The 18,628-nt window shown below is 45.7% G+C and overlaps 1 protein-coding gene across 1 annotated transcript in view; it reads right to left on the bottom strand.

Moving 5' to 3' along the window:
* Positions 1-18,628, bottom strand: part of USE1 (unconventional SNARE in the ER 1) — a 252,794-nt gene that overhangs the window by 189,683 nt on the left and 44,483 nt on the right. Inside the window, exon 2 of the mRNA XM_077475531.1 lies at positions 17,593-17,642. Within this exon, the coding sequence (XP_077331657.1) occupies positions 17,593-17,642 (50 nt within the window). The remainder of the gene's footprint in view (positions 1-17,592; positions 17,643-18,628) is intronic.

The following is an 18,628-nucleotide window of genomic DNA, read 5'->3' as shown; positions in this document are numbered from 1 at the left end:
AGAATGAAGCCAGGATTTAGAAAAAGCACCAAAGCTTCCAACTGGCCTATTTTGCTTGACTGACTTCTGGCATTGGTGATCAAATACTTTAATTCATTGTCGCATCTTGCGCACATATTTTGCTTTTTTTTTTTTTTTTATTACAAATAATACCATTTCCAATGTAACATGTGGATCTTCTCATCACCTGCCATAGCCCTCCCTCCATCTTTTCCCTGTTCCACCCACCAATAAGGACTGACTCCTGTCTGACCTGTATGCCCTATTATCTAATTCTCCCTCCCCCTCAATCCTAGTTTAAATACTCCTTCAGCCTTCCCATAAACCTTTCTCGCAGCACAGCAGACCCCTGTCCATTTGGGTGCAAGCCATCTTTAGCCTATAAGCCATTTTTAGCATATAGGTTGTACCCATATGAAAAGTCAGCCCAGTGCTCTCTGCAGCCAACTCACCTGGAAAGCTCACCCACCCTCCTCTTCCCCCGCCAACACCGGGCCATTCACAAAGCGCAGGGCTCTTTGCACATGCGCAGTAGGGACCCAACTATGAAACACTTCACTGCAGGTTTCTCTTAGCCGTGGCAGCGGCAGCACCCGAGTGTCCTAATATTGAAAGTCAGCAGCTACAGTATTTTTAGCTGCTGATTTTGATTTTTTTCTGAAAGAGCCTAGAGTCTCCACCTTCCAAATATTCTGTCATTGGTTCCAAAATAAACCAAGACATCTGGGTCATGCCCATCCCCTCCAAGTAATTTATTAACCCGGTCCACCACATGCCAAACTTTGGCATCAGGGAGACAGTAAACCATTTGGTTGAGGCAATCTTAGTGATGCTAAACCAAGTATATAATTATTAGTCCTTCTGCTTATAAAATCCCCTATTAACACCAACTGTCTAGGCCTTTCTGCACTACCCTCACCACCCCTACCAGATGGGCTGCTCTCCTGTCTGTTAGGGGTAGCAGTGACATCTAGGGCTGCCACCTCTGAGCTTAACACACCCACATCTTCACCTTACTTGACAAACCTGTTTTGGTGCTGAAACCCAGGGCTGGCCTTCCTTTTCTGTGAGCCCCTATTAATCTGACTACAGTAACCCATCTTCCTATCTAATAATCCTAACTTAACCTTCCACGTCAACCCCAATAACCACCTGCACAGTAAGCAGAAGACCCCTTTCAAGGTTGTCAGTTCTGCCCAGTGTTACAACTTGCTCCTCCAGATCTCTAATGTAAGCTTCTAGAATGGCAACCAACTTGCATTTATAACAGCGGTATCCATCCTGGAGCTGTTGCTCTATTGTATACATGTGGCATCCTGTGCACTGCACAAAATCTTCAATCTTGCTAGCACTCATTATCCCAGTTACAATATTAACATTACCAACAGGAAATTTCAGCTGTTACTTACAGGTTAGAAGACTGCTGTTATAATCTCCTGTTTTAAACTCAATTTTTTAACTCAACACAGTAAAACGTCCCCCTTTTTCAAAGATCCAGCAAGCAACAGGGTAGTTGTGCAATTTCCGTCACAAAATGTGTGCAATTCTGTCTTAAACACCTTTCTGTATTCATCACACTCCCCACACAGTGACTAGATTCTCACCTTTCTTGGTGGACCTCAAAAGTGACTAAGGTTTGAATCAGTGGTTCTCAACTCCTGTCCTCGAGACCCACTAACAGGCCAGGTTTGCAAGATAACTGAAATAAATCACAGGTGATATAATTTGCGGCTTAGTGATTGCAGTATTCTAGTCTGCATCTCCCCAAGGCAATACTTAAATTCTAGCCTGTTAATGGGTCCCGAGGACCAGAGTTGAGAACCACTGCTTTAAATGCTTTACACCCTGAAAGATTAATAAGGAGATATATGGCTCAATGGTTTCCAATAGACTACAGCTGAGAAACGGAATACAAGCAAAGACCATAGTGTTTTTTTGTTTTGTTTTTTAATCGACAGCTTCTTTATTAAAACAATGTATAAAACACTCATGTTACTATGCACTCATTTTGTGAAGGGGATTTCACAACTGAAACAGTCTGTAGACTACATTGGAATTTGTTCCGATTTCACGATGGAGTGTTGAACACTGAAATGCTGTTGTAAAATGTGTCACATACATAAGCGATCACAAAAAGTTATAGTTTATAGCTTGTGAACACACAAAATACAGACAGCAGTTTATAGTTGAACCAAAATTACTAAGCACTTTTAATACAGCATTAGCTTTTTTTATATGTGTACTTATTCATATTGAATAATTGTGCTTTCATTTAAAAAGGTGGATTTTATGTAATATATTGGTAGCCAGTTATCAAAGCATTTAACTAATTTTAACTGTATGAAGTGTAACAGACACATAATATCCCCTGCACCCACGCCCATTTAAAGTGATTGTAAAACATATTAATACAATAAACATGTTATACTTGCCTGCTCTGTTCAATGGTATTGCACAGACCTGCCCCGAACCGTCTCCTCTCAGATCCCCCCGCCAACACTCTGGGCTCCTCCTCTTCTCATTGTGCAACCAAAGAAAGCTGCTTCCTCTTGGGCTTTCTCTTGCACCAGGGTGTAGGTCTATTGACAAACGCAATGCAGCTAAGCCCCGCCCCCTCACTCTCTGTGTCCATGATTTGACAGCTGCAGGGTTCACATATACTTTAACTTCTTCCCGCCCACGCTATATCTGAAAGACGGCTACAGCGCAGGCCTTAATTGCCAGAAGGGCACCAATAGACGTCCTTCCGAGCATGGGCTGTCAGCACGTTCCTGTGGGCAGCGCACTCTGATCAGCAAGTCTATGAGACTCAGCTGATCGGAGTAAGGGGCAGATCCTGGCCCCTTATCACGTGATCAGCTGTCAGAAGATCAGTAATCCAAATTTTGTTCCCCTCACGCAGTTAGCATGAGGGGAAAAAATAGGATATTTATAACAGCTTACCTGTAAAATCCTTTTCTTGGAGTACATCATAGAACACAGAGCCTTAACTATTTACTTAGTGGGTTATAGCTACTGTAGCAGAGCGACCCAGAGAGAGCCATGAAAAGTCCTGTTCAGGGTTTATACGTCTCCCAGGCTCCTCTCGTACACATTCAGAAATCTCTGATCCATGATCCAGTTTGGGTCTTGGTCCTGTTCCCCAGGCTAATTTAAGCTCACCTGAGCAGACAGCCTTTGCTCTCTGCCAGGGACATACAGACAAAGTTGGTCTGTGAAGATAAAAAGGTTGGTAAAAGCTGTTAAGCAGTTTATGTAGAGACTGACAAGCGGTAGGCTTGTTCAGCCCAGTAGTGAGGGCCTGCATATTGTATAGTTAGAGCCGAGACACGGCTAGGATTTGTGTTTTGCTATTTTTGTCCTTTGTTTTCTGGAACACTGTACAGCACCTGTATTTGGACTTGTTTATAACACAAATAAACACAGCACTGTTTGTCACTACATCACTGGATGTGGTATCTGTGCCTGAGCAACTGCTCATCCCAGGGAGCTTTGTACCTGCTACCTGTCCACCACCAGGTTACATATGGTGGAGGTTGCGACCAGCTGTAGTAAGTTACTACTTAAAAGGCCAGTACCTAGAGTGAATAAAACATGGAGGAAATCCTAAAACAATTGATGATATCCAACACTGCACAACAGCAAACAAACGCTGAACTACCGCAAGCCAATGCTGCACAACAGCAAGCCAATGCTGCACACCAAAAAGCTAATGCTATCACACAGGAGCAATCGCAGAGGCTGTTTGAACAGCTAGCCACTGATGCAAAAGCGGATAGGAAAACCGTGGCTGAGGTTGTAGAGATGCTAGCACAGTGGTCACCTGCTAAAGTCGATGATGTTGTAAATAAGCCCTCAGTCATCTATGTGGGTCACTTTCTTTCTAAGATGACTGCAGATGATGATCCTGATGCCTTTCTGCTAACATTTGAATGGGCCGCTGAGAGGGAAGGTTGGCCTAAAACCCAGTGGGCAGGACTGGTTGCTCCCTTGCTTTCTGGAGAATGGCAGAAGGCCTACTATGATTTGGAATCAGCAGAAGCGGGAGACTATGAAAAGGTCAAACGGGAAATCCTGGCACGACTTGGTGTCACTTTGGCAGTTGGAGCACAGCAGGTTCACAGCTGGTTCTTTCAAGGTGAGAAGCCCCCAAGATCGCAGATGTTCGACCTAATTCACCTGGTGAGGAAATGGCTACAGCCGGAGTCCCTGTCTGGGCCACAAATAGTGGAGCGTGTGGTCATGCATCGGTTCCTGAGGTCACTACCAATTCCCCTGCAGAAGTGGGTGAGTCAAGGTGACCCCAAATTGGCAGACAACCTGGTGGAACTCGTTGAAAGGTACTTTGCTGCAGAAAACCTGGTCACCACCCCTACAACTGCACGGACTTTCCACCAAAAGCCACGGTCTCCCCAGGCAACCCGTAAGACTGTTCCAGGGGAAGTGGGTGATAAATATGGCAAGGAAATAGGAGAGAGGAATTTTGGTGCCAGGACTGAAGTTTGGCATCCCAAACAAGGGAAGCCACTGCCTGTCAGCAAACCAAACTGGGGAAACGTCAGGTGTTTTCGTTGCCAAGAACTGGGACATGTTGCAGCAAATTGTCCATTGACAGATGAACCAATGCAGTGCGATTTTTCCATTAGGAGACAGTCTATGTTTGCAGCTGTTTCATGCACTGCAGCGCCAAATATGGGAAAACCAATGTGCCAAAATGACTGTTAATGATAAGCCTATTACAGCTTTGCTGGACTTTGGAAGACTAGTGACTTTGGTTACAGCTCAAATGATTGAACCTGTGACTTGTCATGCTAAAAAAAAATTGCTGTGATCTGTATTCATAGGGATACCCGGGAGTACCCTATAACCACTGTTCGGTTTAAAACTGGCTTAGGTACGGTGACCCATCAGGTTGGACTTGTCCCCAACTTGGTGCACAAGGCCATCATTGGTAGGGACTTCCCTAAGTTTTGTGAACTCTGGGATCGTCCCGACCCGTCGCAGTACCTGACTCCATGGCAGAGCCAGAACTCCTGGCCACTACTAACAATGTGGGTAAAGGGGATTCCTCTCAGGGCTCCCCGGGTTTTCCTCTATCGGTTATGGCAAGAGAGTTGGAGGAGTCTGAGGAAGTCCCCACCACCAGTAGAGCTGGACAGCCATCTGATCAATCCGAGCCTACGTTGGAGTTTGCTGACCTTAATGTGCACAAAGAAAATTTTGGTACTAAGCAGAGAAAAGACCAGACCCTTGCCCGGGCCTGGGAAAATGTAATAGTGATTACTGAGGTACCTGTCGAACCAGGGGACAGGCCCTGTTTTCCTTATTTCAGCAGCAATGAGGATTTACTGTATCGTGTATGTAAAATGAATGATGAAGTGGTTGAACAGTTAGTGGTCCCTAAGCCATACAGACGGGTGGAGTTGGAACTTGCCCATGGGCACTTGCTAGGAGGCCATTTAGGGGTTGAAAAAACTACTGAAATGGTGTTGCGCAGGTTTTACTGGCCCGGGGTACAGAAAGATATTGAGAATTATTGTCAATCCTGTCCTGTGTGTCAGATGTCAGCCCCACTACCAAAGTCCTTTAGTGCCATTGCCTATTATTGAAGTGCCCTTTGAGAGGATTGCCATGGAGCTTGTGGGTCCACTCCCAAAGTCTGCCCGGGGTCATCAGCATATTCTCATAATCATGGATTATGCTACCCGTTACCCTGAAGCAGTTCCCTTACGCACTGCATCTGCTAAAAACATTGCCAAAGAGCTGTTTATGGTGTTCAGTCGGGTGGGCATCCCTAAAGAAGTCCTTACAGACCAAGGCACCCCATTTATGTCGCAAATAACTAGGGAGCTGTGCAAGTTGTTTAAGGTGACACAGTTGCGAACCTCAGTCTACCATCCTCAAACAGATGGCTTGGTGGAACGCTTCAATAAGATGTTAAAGAGCATGTTAAAAAAGGTTGTTGACAGGGATGGGAAAAACTGGGACTTCCTGATACCATACTTGATGTTTGCCATCAGACATAGACATTAGACATAGGCAAAGAAACTTGGGAGGGGGAGCAGACACCCCATAAAAGTGTCATTGAGCACATCGCTCAAATGCAGCAGAGGATTGCAGCAATCATTCCGAAGGTAAAAGAACACTCACTGCAGGCCCAGGCAGCCCAACAGAGAATATACAAAAGGGGGGCCCAACTCAGGGTTTTCTCACCTGGTGACAGGGTCCTGGTGTTAGTTCCTACTGTTGAGAGCAAGTTCCTGGCTAAGTGGCAGGGTCCCTTTGAAGTAATTGAAAGAGTTGGGGAAGTCAACTACAAGGTGTATCAACCAGGAAAAAAGAAAGCCCGATCAGGTTTACCATATAAACCTGCTAAAGCCCTGGAAGGATAGACTGGCGTTAACTGCGAGGTCCCTCCCGGTAACGCTTAAGGGTACTGAGTCCTCTCTGATCCCTGAGGTCACGATTCCAGACATCCTGTCATGTTCCCAAAAACAGGAAGCTAGAGAGTTCCTGATAAGGAATAGAGAGAAATTTTCAGTTACCTGGCATGACTTCAGCAGTTCAGCATGATATTGTTACTGAACCTGGGGTACGTGTCAAGCTCAAACCGTCCAGAATGCCTGAAGCGAGGAGAAAAGACATCAGCAATGAAGTTAAAAGAATGTTGGAGCTAGATGTTATTGAGGAATACAATAGTGACTGGTCTAGCCCCATCGTGTTAGTCCCAAAACCGGATGGCACTTGGAGGTTCTGAAACGACTTCAGGAAGCTTAATGCAGTGACAAAGTTTGACACATACCCAATGCCCAGAGTAGACAAACTTATAGACCGACTTGGCAAAGCTCGCTATATTACCACTTTTGACTTGACAAAAGGGTATTGGCAAATACCCCTGACTGATAGCGCCAAAGAGAAGACTGCATTTGTGACCCTGGAGGGTTCATTTCAATATAAAAAAATGCCTTTTGGGTTGCAAAATGCCCCCGCGACATGGACAGGACCCTAAGACCCCACCGACGATATGCATCAGCCTATTTAGATGACATAGTGGTATATAGCACTGACTGGGAGTCTCACTTGCCTCATGTCCAGGCTGTCCTTGATTCCCTCTTCAAAGAAGGTTTACGGCAAATCCAAAAAAAATGTGCCATTGGTCTAGAGGAAGCCAAGTATTTGAGCTACACTGTTGGCCGTTGTGTCATAAAACATCAAGAGAGTAAAATAGAAGCCATCCAGGAGTGGCCACGTCCTGAAAACAAGAAGCAGGTCAGGGCCTTAGAAGATTTATTCCAAATTTTGCAACTATAGCTGACCCTCTGATGGACCTGACAAAAGGTAAAGGCTCTGTAATGGTGAAATGGTCCTCAGTAGCAGAGGAGTCTTTCCAAGTCCTGAAGAAGGCTCTTTGTGCACAGCCAGTACTGTACTCCCCCGATTTCTCCAAAGATTTTTTGGTTCAGACGGATGCATCTGATGTTGGTATCGGGGCAGTACTATCACAGGTACACAATGGGGAAGAACACCCTGTGGTGTACCTAAGCAGAAAGCTCAATGACCATGAGAAAAAGTATGCAGTCATTAAAAAGGAATGTTTAGAAATAAAATGGGCCGTGGATGCACTCAGGTACTATTTGTTAGGGCGCCAGTTTGAGTTAGTAACTGACCATGCTCCCCTGAAATGGATGTCCCAAAAGAAGGAGACTAATAGACGGGTGAACCGGTGGTTTTTAGCTCTACAGGATTACTCCTTCACCGTAAAACACAGGCCAGGTGTTGAGATGGGGAATGTAGATGCCCTGTCCCGTGTTCACTCCTGTTGGGCCACAGGTGTTCCAACCCTGGGGTTGAAACAAGGGGGGAGGATATGTAGCAGAGCGTTCCAGAGAGAGCCAGGAAAAGTCCTGTTAGGGGTTTATACGTCTCCCAGGCTCCTCACGTACACATTCAGAAATCTCTGATCCATGATCCAGTTCAGGTCTTGGTCCTTTTCCCCAGGCTAATTTAAGCTCACCTGAGAAGACAGCCTTTGCTCTGTGCCTGGGACATACAGACAAAGTTGGTCTGTGAAGATAAAAAGGTTGGTAAAAGCTGTTAAGCAGTTTATGTAGAGACTGACAAGCGGTAGGCTTGTTCAGCCCAGTAGTGAGGGCCTGCATATCATATAGTTAGAGCCAAGACACGGCTAGGATTTGTGTTTTGCTATTTTTGTCCTTTATTTGTTTTCTGAAACACTGTACAGCACCTGTATTTGCACTTGTATATAACACAAATAAACACAGCACTGTTTGTCACTACATCACTGGATGTGGTATCTGTGCCTGAGCAACTGCTCATCCCAGGGAGCTTTGTACCTGCTACCTGTCCGCCAGGTTACACTACCTTCAGGTGTTGACACTGGCACACCCAATACAGGAAGTTGACTCCCCTATATAACCCCTCCTCCTTCCAGGAATACCTCAGTTTTTGTAGCCAAGCAATATACGTAAACTCCATAAAAGAGGGGCGGGACCTCTGTGTCCTATGATGTACTCCAAGAAAAGGATTTTTACAGGGAAGCGGTTATAAAAATCCTATTTTCTTTATCGTACATCATAGGACACAGAGCCTTTAGTATTAACTTAATGGGACGTCCCATAGCAATGCTACTTGAGGGGAGGGAGACACAACCCGTAGAGCACCCCCAGACCTTGAGGACTTATACTGCTGCCTGCAGCACACTGCACCTGAAGGCAATATCCTCATTCCTTCTTACATCCACTTGGTAAAATTTTGGGAATGTATGGACCGAAGACCAAGTTTCGGCCTTGCAGATCTGAGCAAAGGAGGCCTGGTGACGCACTGCCCAATAAGCACTAACCGCTCTGGTAGAGTGTGCCTTAACTTGAATAGGGGGAATTTTACCCCTTAAATTATAAGTTTGAATTATAACTTGCCGAATCCACTTAGCAACCGTGGATTTCGATGATGCCTGTCCTTTTTTAGGGCCTTATGGCAGAATAAATAATACACCAGTCTTACGAATCTGAGCAGTTTTCTTTAAAAAGATTTTCACTGCTCTCACTACATCAAGACAATGTAGTGGTGATTTTTCTTCCCTGGAACATGGTTTTGGGAAAAACGATGGTAGGACAATATCTTCATTCAGATGCAAAGCCTGAAACCACTTTTTGCAAAAAGCCTGGACAAGGGCGTAACACCACTCTATCCTCATGAATAATCAAAATGGCTCTTTACAAGAAAGAGCAGCCAATTCTGAAACCCTCCTTGCTGAAGATATAGCAACCAAAAATATCAGCTTCCTAGTCAGAAGGACTAAGGGAATATGCTATAATGGTTCAAATGGCTGTTTTTGTAACACTGGCAAAACTAAATTCAAATCCCAAGGGGTTAAAGGTGATTTAACTGGCAGATTAATCCGCATCACCCCTTGCATAAAACCCCGGACTAAAGAATGCATAGCAAGTGGTCTTTGAAATAAAACCGATAAGGCTGAGACTTGGCCCTTAATAGTACTTAGGGCCAACTTCATCTCTATGCCCAATTGTAGAAAGGCAAGGATTCTGCCTATAATATATCTCTGAGGGTGCCAACCCTTGGATTCACACCAGGAAACGTGCACTTTCCAAACTCTAATATACAGCTCTGGAAACTGGTTTCCTTGCATTGATTAAAGTTGAGATAACAGACCTGGAAAGCCCACACTTCTTCAGAATGTGGGTTTCCATAGCCAATTTAGCATACGTAAAGTAGAATGGAATATCGGCCCCTGCGATAGCAGGTCTGGTCTTAGAGGGAGAGGCCAAGGACCCTCCACTGCCATCTTTACGATTTCTGCGTACCATGACTTTCTGGGCCATGCTGGTACCAGCTTTCTTTCCAGCTTGATACTGCAAAGAAGTCGAGGCAGCAACTGAATCGAGGGAAAAGCGATCAGTGAAAACTGATCCCATGGGGTTACCAGCGCATCTGTTCCGTATGAGAGTGGATCCCTTGTTCTGGACACAAAGTTGACCAACTTCATGTTGAATCTGGACGCTAAAAGGGCTATGTCCGGAATCCCCCATCTTTGGCAAACAGCCTGAAACACTTTGGGGTGAAGAGACCATTCCCCTGGGAATAACTGCTGGTGACTTAGATAGTCTGCCTGCCAATTTTCTACTCCCGGAATGAAAACTGCCGATAGGGATGAGACATTCCTTTCTGCTCAAGTTAGGATATGGTTCACATCTCTGAGCTGAGAGACTCTTAGTGTCCCCTTGGTGATTGATATAGGCCACAGCTGTGGCATTGTCGGATTGAATCCGGACAATTCTTTAACCTGGAGGTCCAGGTTTTAAGAGCCAGAAACACTGCCCGAATCTCTAGGATGTTGATGGGCAGGGCTCTTTTGACCACTGTCCCTGGACAGTCCTCTCCTCTAGTACTGCTCAGGCATCTGTCGTTACTACTTTCCAGATTATTAGTCTGAAGGATTTCCCCTTCAGCAAATTCTGGATTCGTAACATCAACTGAGGCTTTGAGACACTCTTGGGGACAGCAGCATTGGCAAGTCCAAAGCTTGAATCATTTTGTTCCAAGCAGAGAGGATTCTGTTTTGCAACAGTCTTGAATGGAACTGGGCATAGGGGACTGCTTCGAATGAAGCTACCATCTTTCCTAACAACCTCATGCAAAGGCGTATTGAAGGATTTGCTTTTGACCTGACCACCCGTACCAGTTCTTATATGGAGCTGATCTTTGCTGGAGGCAAGAATACCCTTTTCTGGGCCATATCAATGATCAGGCCTAAGTAATCCAGTCTTCTTACTGGTTTTAAGGAAGACTTCTCTAGGTTGAGGATCCAACCAAGACTTTCCAGGTAACTGGTTGTAATGCGTACGCTTTACCTTAAGCAAGTCACTCACTGGTCTATTAACAATAGATCATCTAGGTACGCCAACACAGTTATGCCCTGTGCCCTCAACCGGGCTAGAGGTGGGGCCAATATTTTTAATAACTGTGGTGCTGTGGCTAGCCTGAAGGGTAAGGCCGCAAACTGAAAGTGCCGTTGTTCCACTTCGAATCGCAGAAACCTTTGGTGAGCGGGAAATATAGGGACATGCAGATATGCGTCCCTGATGTCAATGGACTCCAGAAGTTCTCCGCCATGTAGGGTGGAGATCACTGACCTGATAGACTCCATTGGAAATGAGCACATTTTTAGAAACAGATTTTGATTTTTTTCAATCTAGAATGGGCCTGACATCCCCATTCGTTTTTGGTACCGTAAACAGGTTTGAATAGAAACCTAAACCTTGTTCTTCTGTGGGGATCTGTATGATTGAGTCAATAATCGTTCTAATGCTTGAAACAGGGATTGTCTTTTTCCCGGATCCTTGGGAACGTTTGAGCTCAGAAAGTGAGATGGTGGAAACTCCCAAAACTCTAGTTTGTATCCTAGAGTCAATGTGGGGAAAGTCCATCTGTCCTGAGTTTCCCTCTGCCAGACTTCTGCGAAATGCAGAAGTCTTCCCCCCACTTTGGTGAGGGGAGACACCGCTTCATGAAGAGGTCTTAGTATTCTTCTTTTTAGTCTTGCGGCTCCAGGTCTTCCTTTGAGCCTGGGCCTGACCCTGCGATTTTCCTCTGGTATCTGATGGTAGAAGCCATCATCACTGCCTAGAGGTGGATACGCTTGGCACAGGAGAGAAAGTCAGTTTAAATGAAGGACGTTTATACCTTCTTTTGACTAGCAAAAGAGTACTTTTTCCACTGGAAATTGTCTGGATTTATTTTTTCCAAATCATCGCCAAATAGTCGCTCCCCATGAAATGGGAAACTAAACAGTAGGTCCTATGCATGTGTACTAGCACAAGTGCAAGGCGAGACACCTGGTGAATAGAATTCTTTATAGCATCTATGGCAAAACCATGCTTTTGGTAAATCGGCCTGTTGTGCAGGGAGCTCCTTAAGGGCCTCTGTGAACTGGTCTTTTAAGGACTGACAGATGCCTTATAGCTGCAATTGTACCTCAGATTGTGAAGCTGAAACTTCAACTGTTTCCTCCGCAGAGGAGTATTCCGTTTGTTTTTCCCAGTCGTTTGAGGGTAATACCTCATCCTGTCCCCACTGTACCCCTGGTAAGGAGTTTGGAGTAGGAGAGAGGGATCTAGCAAGCTTCTTATCCCCTTTAATGGAAGATGTGCTAATCTTCCTCCTAAGCCCTGCAGGGCAGAGGAAAATGCATCTTCAGTCACGTATACAGGGGCTGAAGTGTGAGAAGCAGTTGCACCACCAATTGCTTCCAATGGCTCACCCTGGCTTGCCATGTCAATTATCTCCAGAGAGGATGACAATGTGGAGGCATTTCTGGAGTTCCCAGCGCCTGGGGGTGGTTTTGGTGCCTTAGTAGTAAGCCTTAAAGCCATAGTGCAAAGTACAAAAAGCAAAAGGTACTCTAAGAACTGTTCTATTTATTTGAACAATAGTAGGAAAAACAGTGGTAGCATAGAATGATCTAATGCTAAACAGTAAGTTTTTTTCCTGTACTGCAAATACCTGTGTAAACCCCTCATGTGCACCAGCACTTCTGTGTCTTGTGGCAGCCTTGCTTCAGCTGCTCTGATAGATACTGTTTCCCAGAGTATCAGCTTTAAGCTTTTTCAGGTGTGAGCCTGATTGTCTATGCGCCACGCCCTTTCCTGTGCTTTAGCAAGAGTCACCCCAGAGGGAAAGGCAGAGCGGGCAGGGGAAAGGGGAAAGGGGATTTACACAGCTGTTTTATCAGCTTTTCAAATATATGCTGGTTTAAACACAACATGTATCCCTATCCACTCAGTTTCCCCATCTAGGGGGAGAGGAGACCCCCCCCCCCCCCAGCTGCTGAGACACATGCTGTATTAGCACAGATTTAAACAGGTTCTATACACTATTACTCCCTTTAGAGGAGTTTTTCAGGCATTTTACAATATAATTGAAAGAAAAGTCATAGGTGGACTTCCTATGCTTTCCTCTTACCTTTTCCTCGCTGCAGTATACTGCTGTAAACAGACCGATCCAAACTTCACCCATCACGGCGGGCAGCGTGGTTAAACCTTCAAAGACTGGGGGGTCCTTTTAATAGGGGTTACACTCCTTTGGACCATGTATAGCAACCCTCAGGGCAGCTTTAGGTAATGCAGCAAGACCAAAGAGAGTCCTGGTTCCTAGGGTCCAGCCCTCAAATAGGAGCGTTACAGGCAAAACCTTGTTCTTCTATTACGAGGCCCGGGTACCATCCTGGAGCCGCAGTGGCATGATGGATCAGGTTGTGGAGGCTTTTTAAATCCAGCAAGGATCCCTCCTGGAGCTCCACAGAGCACATCTTCACTTGTGCCAACACCTTTAGATACTGGCGAAAAAACGGAGGTACTCCTGGAAGGAGGAGGGGTTATATAGGGAAGTCAACTTCCTGTATTAGGGGTGCCAGTGTCAACACCTCAAGGTAGCTAAGTAACTACTTAAGGCTCTGTGTCCCATGATGTATGATAAAGAAAAAGCCGATCACCAACTTCTGTCAGAGGGACATCGGTCCCTTACACAGAGAGCGGTGGCTGCTTCATCTTTGCCCACCAGTGCCACCTACGAGTGGCCACCAATGCCATCTATATCAGTACCCACCAGTGCCACCTACCTTTGCCCATCAGTGTCACCAATCATTGCTGGCTATCAGTGTCACCAGAGCCTATCAGTGCCACCCATCAGTGCACATCAGTGCAGCCTTATCAGTGCCCATCAGTGCAGCCTTATTAGTGCCATCAGTGCAGCCTTATTAGTGCCATCAGTGCAGCCTTATTAGTGCCATCAGTGCAGCCTTATTAGTGCCATCAGTGCAGCCTTATTAGTGCCATCAGTGCAGCCTTATTAGTGCCATCAGTGCAGCCTATCAGTGCAGCCTCATCAGCATACATCAATGAAGGAGAAAAATTACCTGTTTTCAAAATTTAATAGCAAACTACGAAACCTTTTTTTTTTTTTTTAGTTTCAACATTTTTGGAATTTTTTCGTTTTTTTAGCAAAAATAAAAAACTCAGCAGTGATTAACCACTTTCAGACCGGACCATTTTGCTGGTAAATGACCAGAGGTCTTTTTACACTTTGGCACTGCGCTGCTTTAACTGGTAATTGCGCGGTCATGCAATGTTGTACCCAAACAAAATTTGCGTCCTTTTCTTCCCACAAATAGAGCTTTCTTTTGATGGTATTTGATTGCCTCTGCGATTTTTATTTTTTGCGATATAAACGTAAAAAGACCGCAAATTTTGAAAAAAAATGATATTTTCTACTTTTTGTTATTAGAAAAATCCAATAAACTCAATTTTAGTCATACATTTAGGCCAAAATGTATTCAGCCACATGTCTTTGGTAAAAAAAAAGTCAATAATTGTATATTTATTGGTTTGCGCAAAAGTTGTCACATCTACAAACTAAGGTACGTTTTCTGGAATTTACGCAGCTTTTAGTTTACGACTGCCTATCTCATTTCTTGAGGTGCTAAAATGGCAGGGCAGTACAAAACCCCCCCAAATGACCCCATTTTGGAAAGTAGACCCCCTAAGGAAATTGATAAGAGGCATGTTGAGCCCATTGAATATTTTATTTTTTTGCCTCAAGCGATTGAATAATGACAAAAAAAAAATTTTTTTTTTTTTTTTACACAAAGTTGTCACTAAATGATATATTGCTCACACATGCTATGGGCGTATGTGAAATGACACCCCAAAATAAATTCTGCTGCTTCTCCTGAGTACGGGGATACCACATATGTGGGACTTTTTGGGAGCCTAGCCGCGTACGGGGCCCCGAAAACCAAGCACCGCCTTCAGGCTTTCTAAGGGCGTAAATTTTTGAGTTCACTTCTCACTACCTATTACAGTTTTGAAGGCCATAAAATGCCAAGATGGCACAAAACCCCCCCAAATGACCCCATTTTAGAAAGTAGACACCCCAAGCTATTTGCTGAGAGGCATGTTGAGTTCATGGAATATTTTATATTTTGCCACAAGTTGCGGGAAAATTACAAACTTTTTTTTTATTTTTTTTTTTTTAACAAAGTTGTCACTAAATGATATATTGCTCATGCATGCCATGGGCATATGTGAAATGACACCCCAAAATAAATTCTGCTGCTTCTCCTGAGTACGGGGATACCACATATGTGGGACTTTTTGGGAGCCTAGCCGCGTACGGGGCCCCGAAAACCAAGCACCGCCTTCAGGCTTTCTAAGGGCGTTACAGTTTTGAAGGCCATAAAATGCCAAGATGGCACAAACCCCCCCCAAATGACCCCATTTTGGAAAGTAGACACCCCTAAATTTAGGGGTACACTAGTGAGACTAGGTAATAAATGGCGGGTGCCCTGAAACTATAAAAAAATAACTAACCAACCAGCGTCACCTGTAACAGTTATATGGTGATCACTGGTGAAAGGGTTAACTAGGGGGCAATTAGGGGGCTTTATGCGGTAGTATATGGGGGTCCCTGGCGCTATAAAAAGCTGCAGCGAACCTAAATACCTACCTGCCTAACTAGCGTCACCTGTGACACTAATACAGCGATCAGAAAAACGATCGCTTATTAGGCTGGGTTCACACTGGAGCGATGCGGGAACGCCACGAATGCGCGGCGGGTTCCCGCATCGCATGCCTCCCGGCGGCAGTTCACACTGCCCTATGCGAACTGCTGGGAGTGTCAGTGAAATGTTACTGACACCCCCAGATCAGTTCGCATATCGCAGTGCGATCTGCAAACTCGGATCGCATGGTGTGAACACCCATGCGATCCGATTCTGCTGCGGGCCAAAAAAAGGGTCCCGTGCGAATTTGCGGCGGGTGCGGCGAATGGCTGAACTCGAATCGCACAGAGATCGGATGTGATTTGCACTGCAGTGCGGTGCGAATCACATCCGTTCTCATAAACCGCTGCAATGTGAACCCAGCCTTAGTGACACTGGTGACGGGGGGTGATCACGGGGTTAAACCTTTATTGGGGGGGTTAGGGGGGTACCTTAGAACTAAAGGGGGCTAACCCTAACTGCCCTAACAGTTATTAGTCACAAATGACACCCGCCGGGTGATCAGGGGGTTAAACCTTTATTAGGTAATAAATGGCGGGTGCCCTGAAACTATAAAAAAATAACTAACCAACCAGCGTCACCTGTAACAGTTATATGGTGATCACTGGTGAAAGGGTTAACTAGGGGGCAATCAGGGGGCTTTATGCGGTAGTATATGGGGGTCCCTGGCGCTATAAAAAGCTGCGGCGAACCTAAATACCTACCTGCCTAACTAGCGTCACCTGTGACACTAATACGGCGATCAGAAAAATGATCGCTTATTAGGCTGGGTTCACACTGGAGCGATGCGGAAACGCCGCGAATCCGCGGCGGGTTCCCGCATCGCATGCCTCCCGGCGGCAGTTCACACTGCCCTATGCGAACTGCTGGGAGTGTCAGTGAAATGTTACTGACACCCCCAGATCAGTTCGCATATCGCAGTGCGATCTGCAAACTCGGATTGCATGGTGTGAACACCCATGCGATCCGATTCTGCTGCGGGCCAAAAAAAGGGTCCCGTGCGAATTTGCGGCGGGTGCGGCGGGTGTGGCGGGTGCGGCGGGTGCGGCGAATGGCTGAACTCGAATCGCACAGAGATCGGATGTGATTTGCACTGCAGTGCGGTGCGAATCACATTCGTTCTCATAAACCGCTGCAATGTGAACCCAGCCTTAGTGACACTGGCGACGGGGGGTGATCACGGGGTTAAACCTTTATTGGGGGGGTTAGGGGGGTACATTAGAACTAAAGGGGGCTAACCCTAACTGCCCTAACAGTTATTACAGTCACAAATGACACCAATGCAAAAAAAAAAAAAAAAAAAAAAAATATGACATTGGTGTCACTGTGACTGGGGGGCAGGGGTAATTGGGGGGTGATCGGGGGGTAAAGGGGGGGTGTGAGTGTGCCTGGCATGTTCTACTGTGTGTGTAGAGTGTTGGTGCAACTCACCGATCCGCTCTCCTCCGTGTCGGAACGAAAAATACCGACACGGAGGAGAGAATACATCACTTCCTCTCCTGTGTTTACATTACAGGAGAGGAAGTGATGTCACCGGGGATTTCTATTCGTCGGGAGCGATCGCGAGGGGGTGGCCATGAATGAATGGCCGCCCCCTCGTCCCGGATCGCTCCCGGACGAAAACCGACCGCCGCAGGCACCGGGCGGGGGCCCGATCGGGCCCCCGACCCGCGGGAGGCAAGGGACGTACATGTATGTCCTTATGCCTGCCCGTGCCATTCTACCGACGTACATCGGCGTGCGGCGGTCGGCAACTGGTTAAATACCACTAAAAGAAAGCTCTATTTGTGGGGGGAAAATATAAAAAATGTATCTGGGTGTCACATTGCTGAAAGCTGAAAATTGGTCTGGACAGGAAGGGGGTTTACGTGCCCACTAAACAAGTGGTTAATGACCAGGTCACTAAACATAATTTCTTTAGTCACAATAAAGACCAGAATTTGTCCTGCCCTGGCCTAGTGAGCCAGGGAAAAAGTTGTTAGAGGAAAAAAACTTACCTTGCATCCTTCTTAATTGAAGCAAGCATCTCTTCTAATGCCCCAACAAACTAGAAAATATAAGAAAAGAATGGTCAACACATGGCAAACTGTACTAACTTTTCATTTGCATTTGTGTAAACTGCAATAAAAAATTGTCTTTAGGTCCCCAAAGCCTTACAAAGAAACTATAAAAGGGACAGAAATAAGAGAAATGCTTATCCGTTTTTAAGGAAGCGTTGTGTCACTCCTAACCTTCATTTACTACTCAAAAAGGTGTATACAGTTCATAAATGGTTTTACCTATATTATGTAGTCTTTTATTTAGCCAGCCATTTTGAGTGCTTTTTCGTTTCTATTATTAAAAAAAATAAATTGCAAATCTGTTTAAAGTGGTTGTAAACCCTTACAAACCACTTTGACCTACAGGTAAGCCTAGATTAAGGCTTACCTGTAGGTCCAAGAAATATCTCCCAAACCTATACGGTTTAGGAGATATTTGCCCGAAGACGGGCACTGCTATCTAGGGCGCATGCGCCGTAGACAGCGGCGCGCAGGCGCACTGAGCGGGGCATCGTCGATGACGGCAAAGCCGCGAGTCTCGGCTCCCACGTGCATGCGCGGGAGTGACGTCATCGCTGCTCCGGCGAATCACAGCGCCGGAGCAGCGAGACCCACGGAGACCCACCAAGAAGATGGATGCTCGGAACTACAGGGGACAGCGGTGACTTCGCTGGCTCCTGTGTCAGGTAAGTGACACATAATGGACTACTATGCGATGCATAGTAGTCCATTGTGCTTTGCCTTTACAGGAAATGAAAGAGGAAGTAAACTCATCAGGGTTTACTTCCTCTTTAATTTTATGCAAGAAAGAAGATGCAAATTCCAAGCAGGCCACCCCTTGCAGGGCAGAACACTTGTATTGAAAACAAAATAAGGAATTGGTTGGCTCACATAGCAGTCCACATAATTCCAGGGTAGGCTCCAATTTGTTTCCTCTTGGGCATGGAGACAAAAAGGTAAAGGTGGGAGAGGGTGAAATGGCTTTGAGGCTAGT

This window comes from Lithobates pipiens, unplaced genomic scaffold (assembly GCF_037356315.1).
Source record: "Lithobates pipiens isolate NorthernLeopardFrog02 unplaced genomic scaffold, aLitPip1_a1.2 Scaffold_13, whole genome shotgun sequence".
Taxonomy (NCBI): domain Eukaryota; kingdom Metazoa; phylum Chordata; class Amphibia; order Anura; family Ranidae; genus Lithobates; species Lithobates pipiens.
Note: the sequence above shows the minus strand (reverse complement) of the source record. Positions and strands in the feature narration are given on the sequence as shown.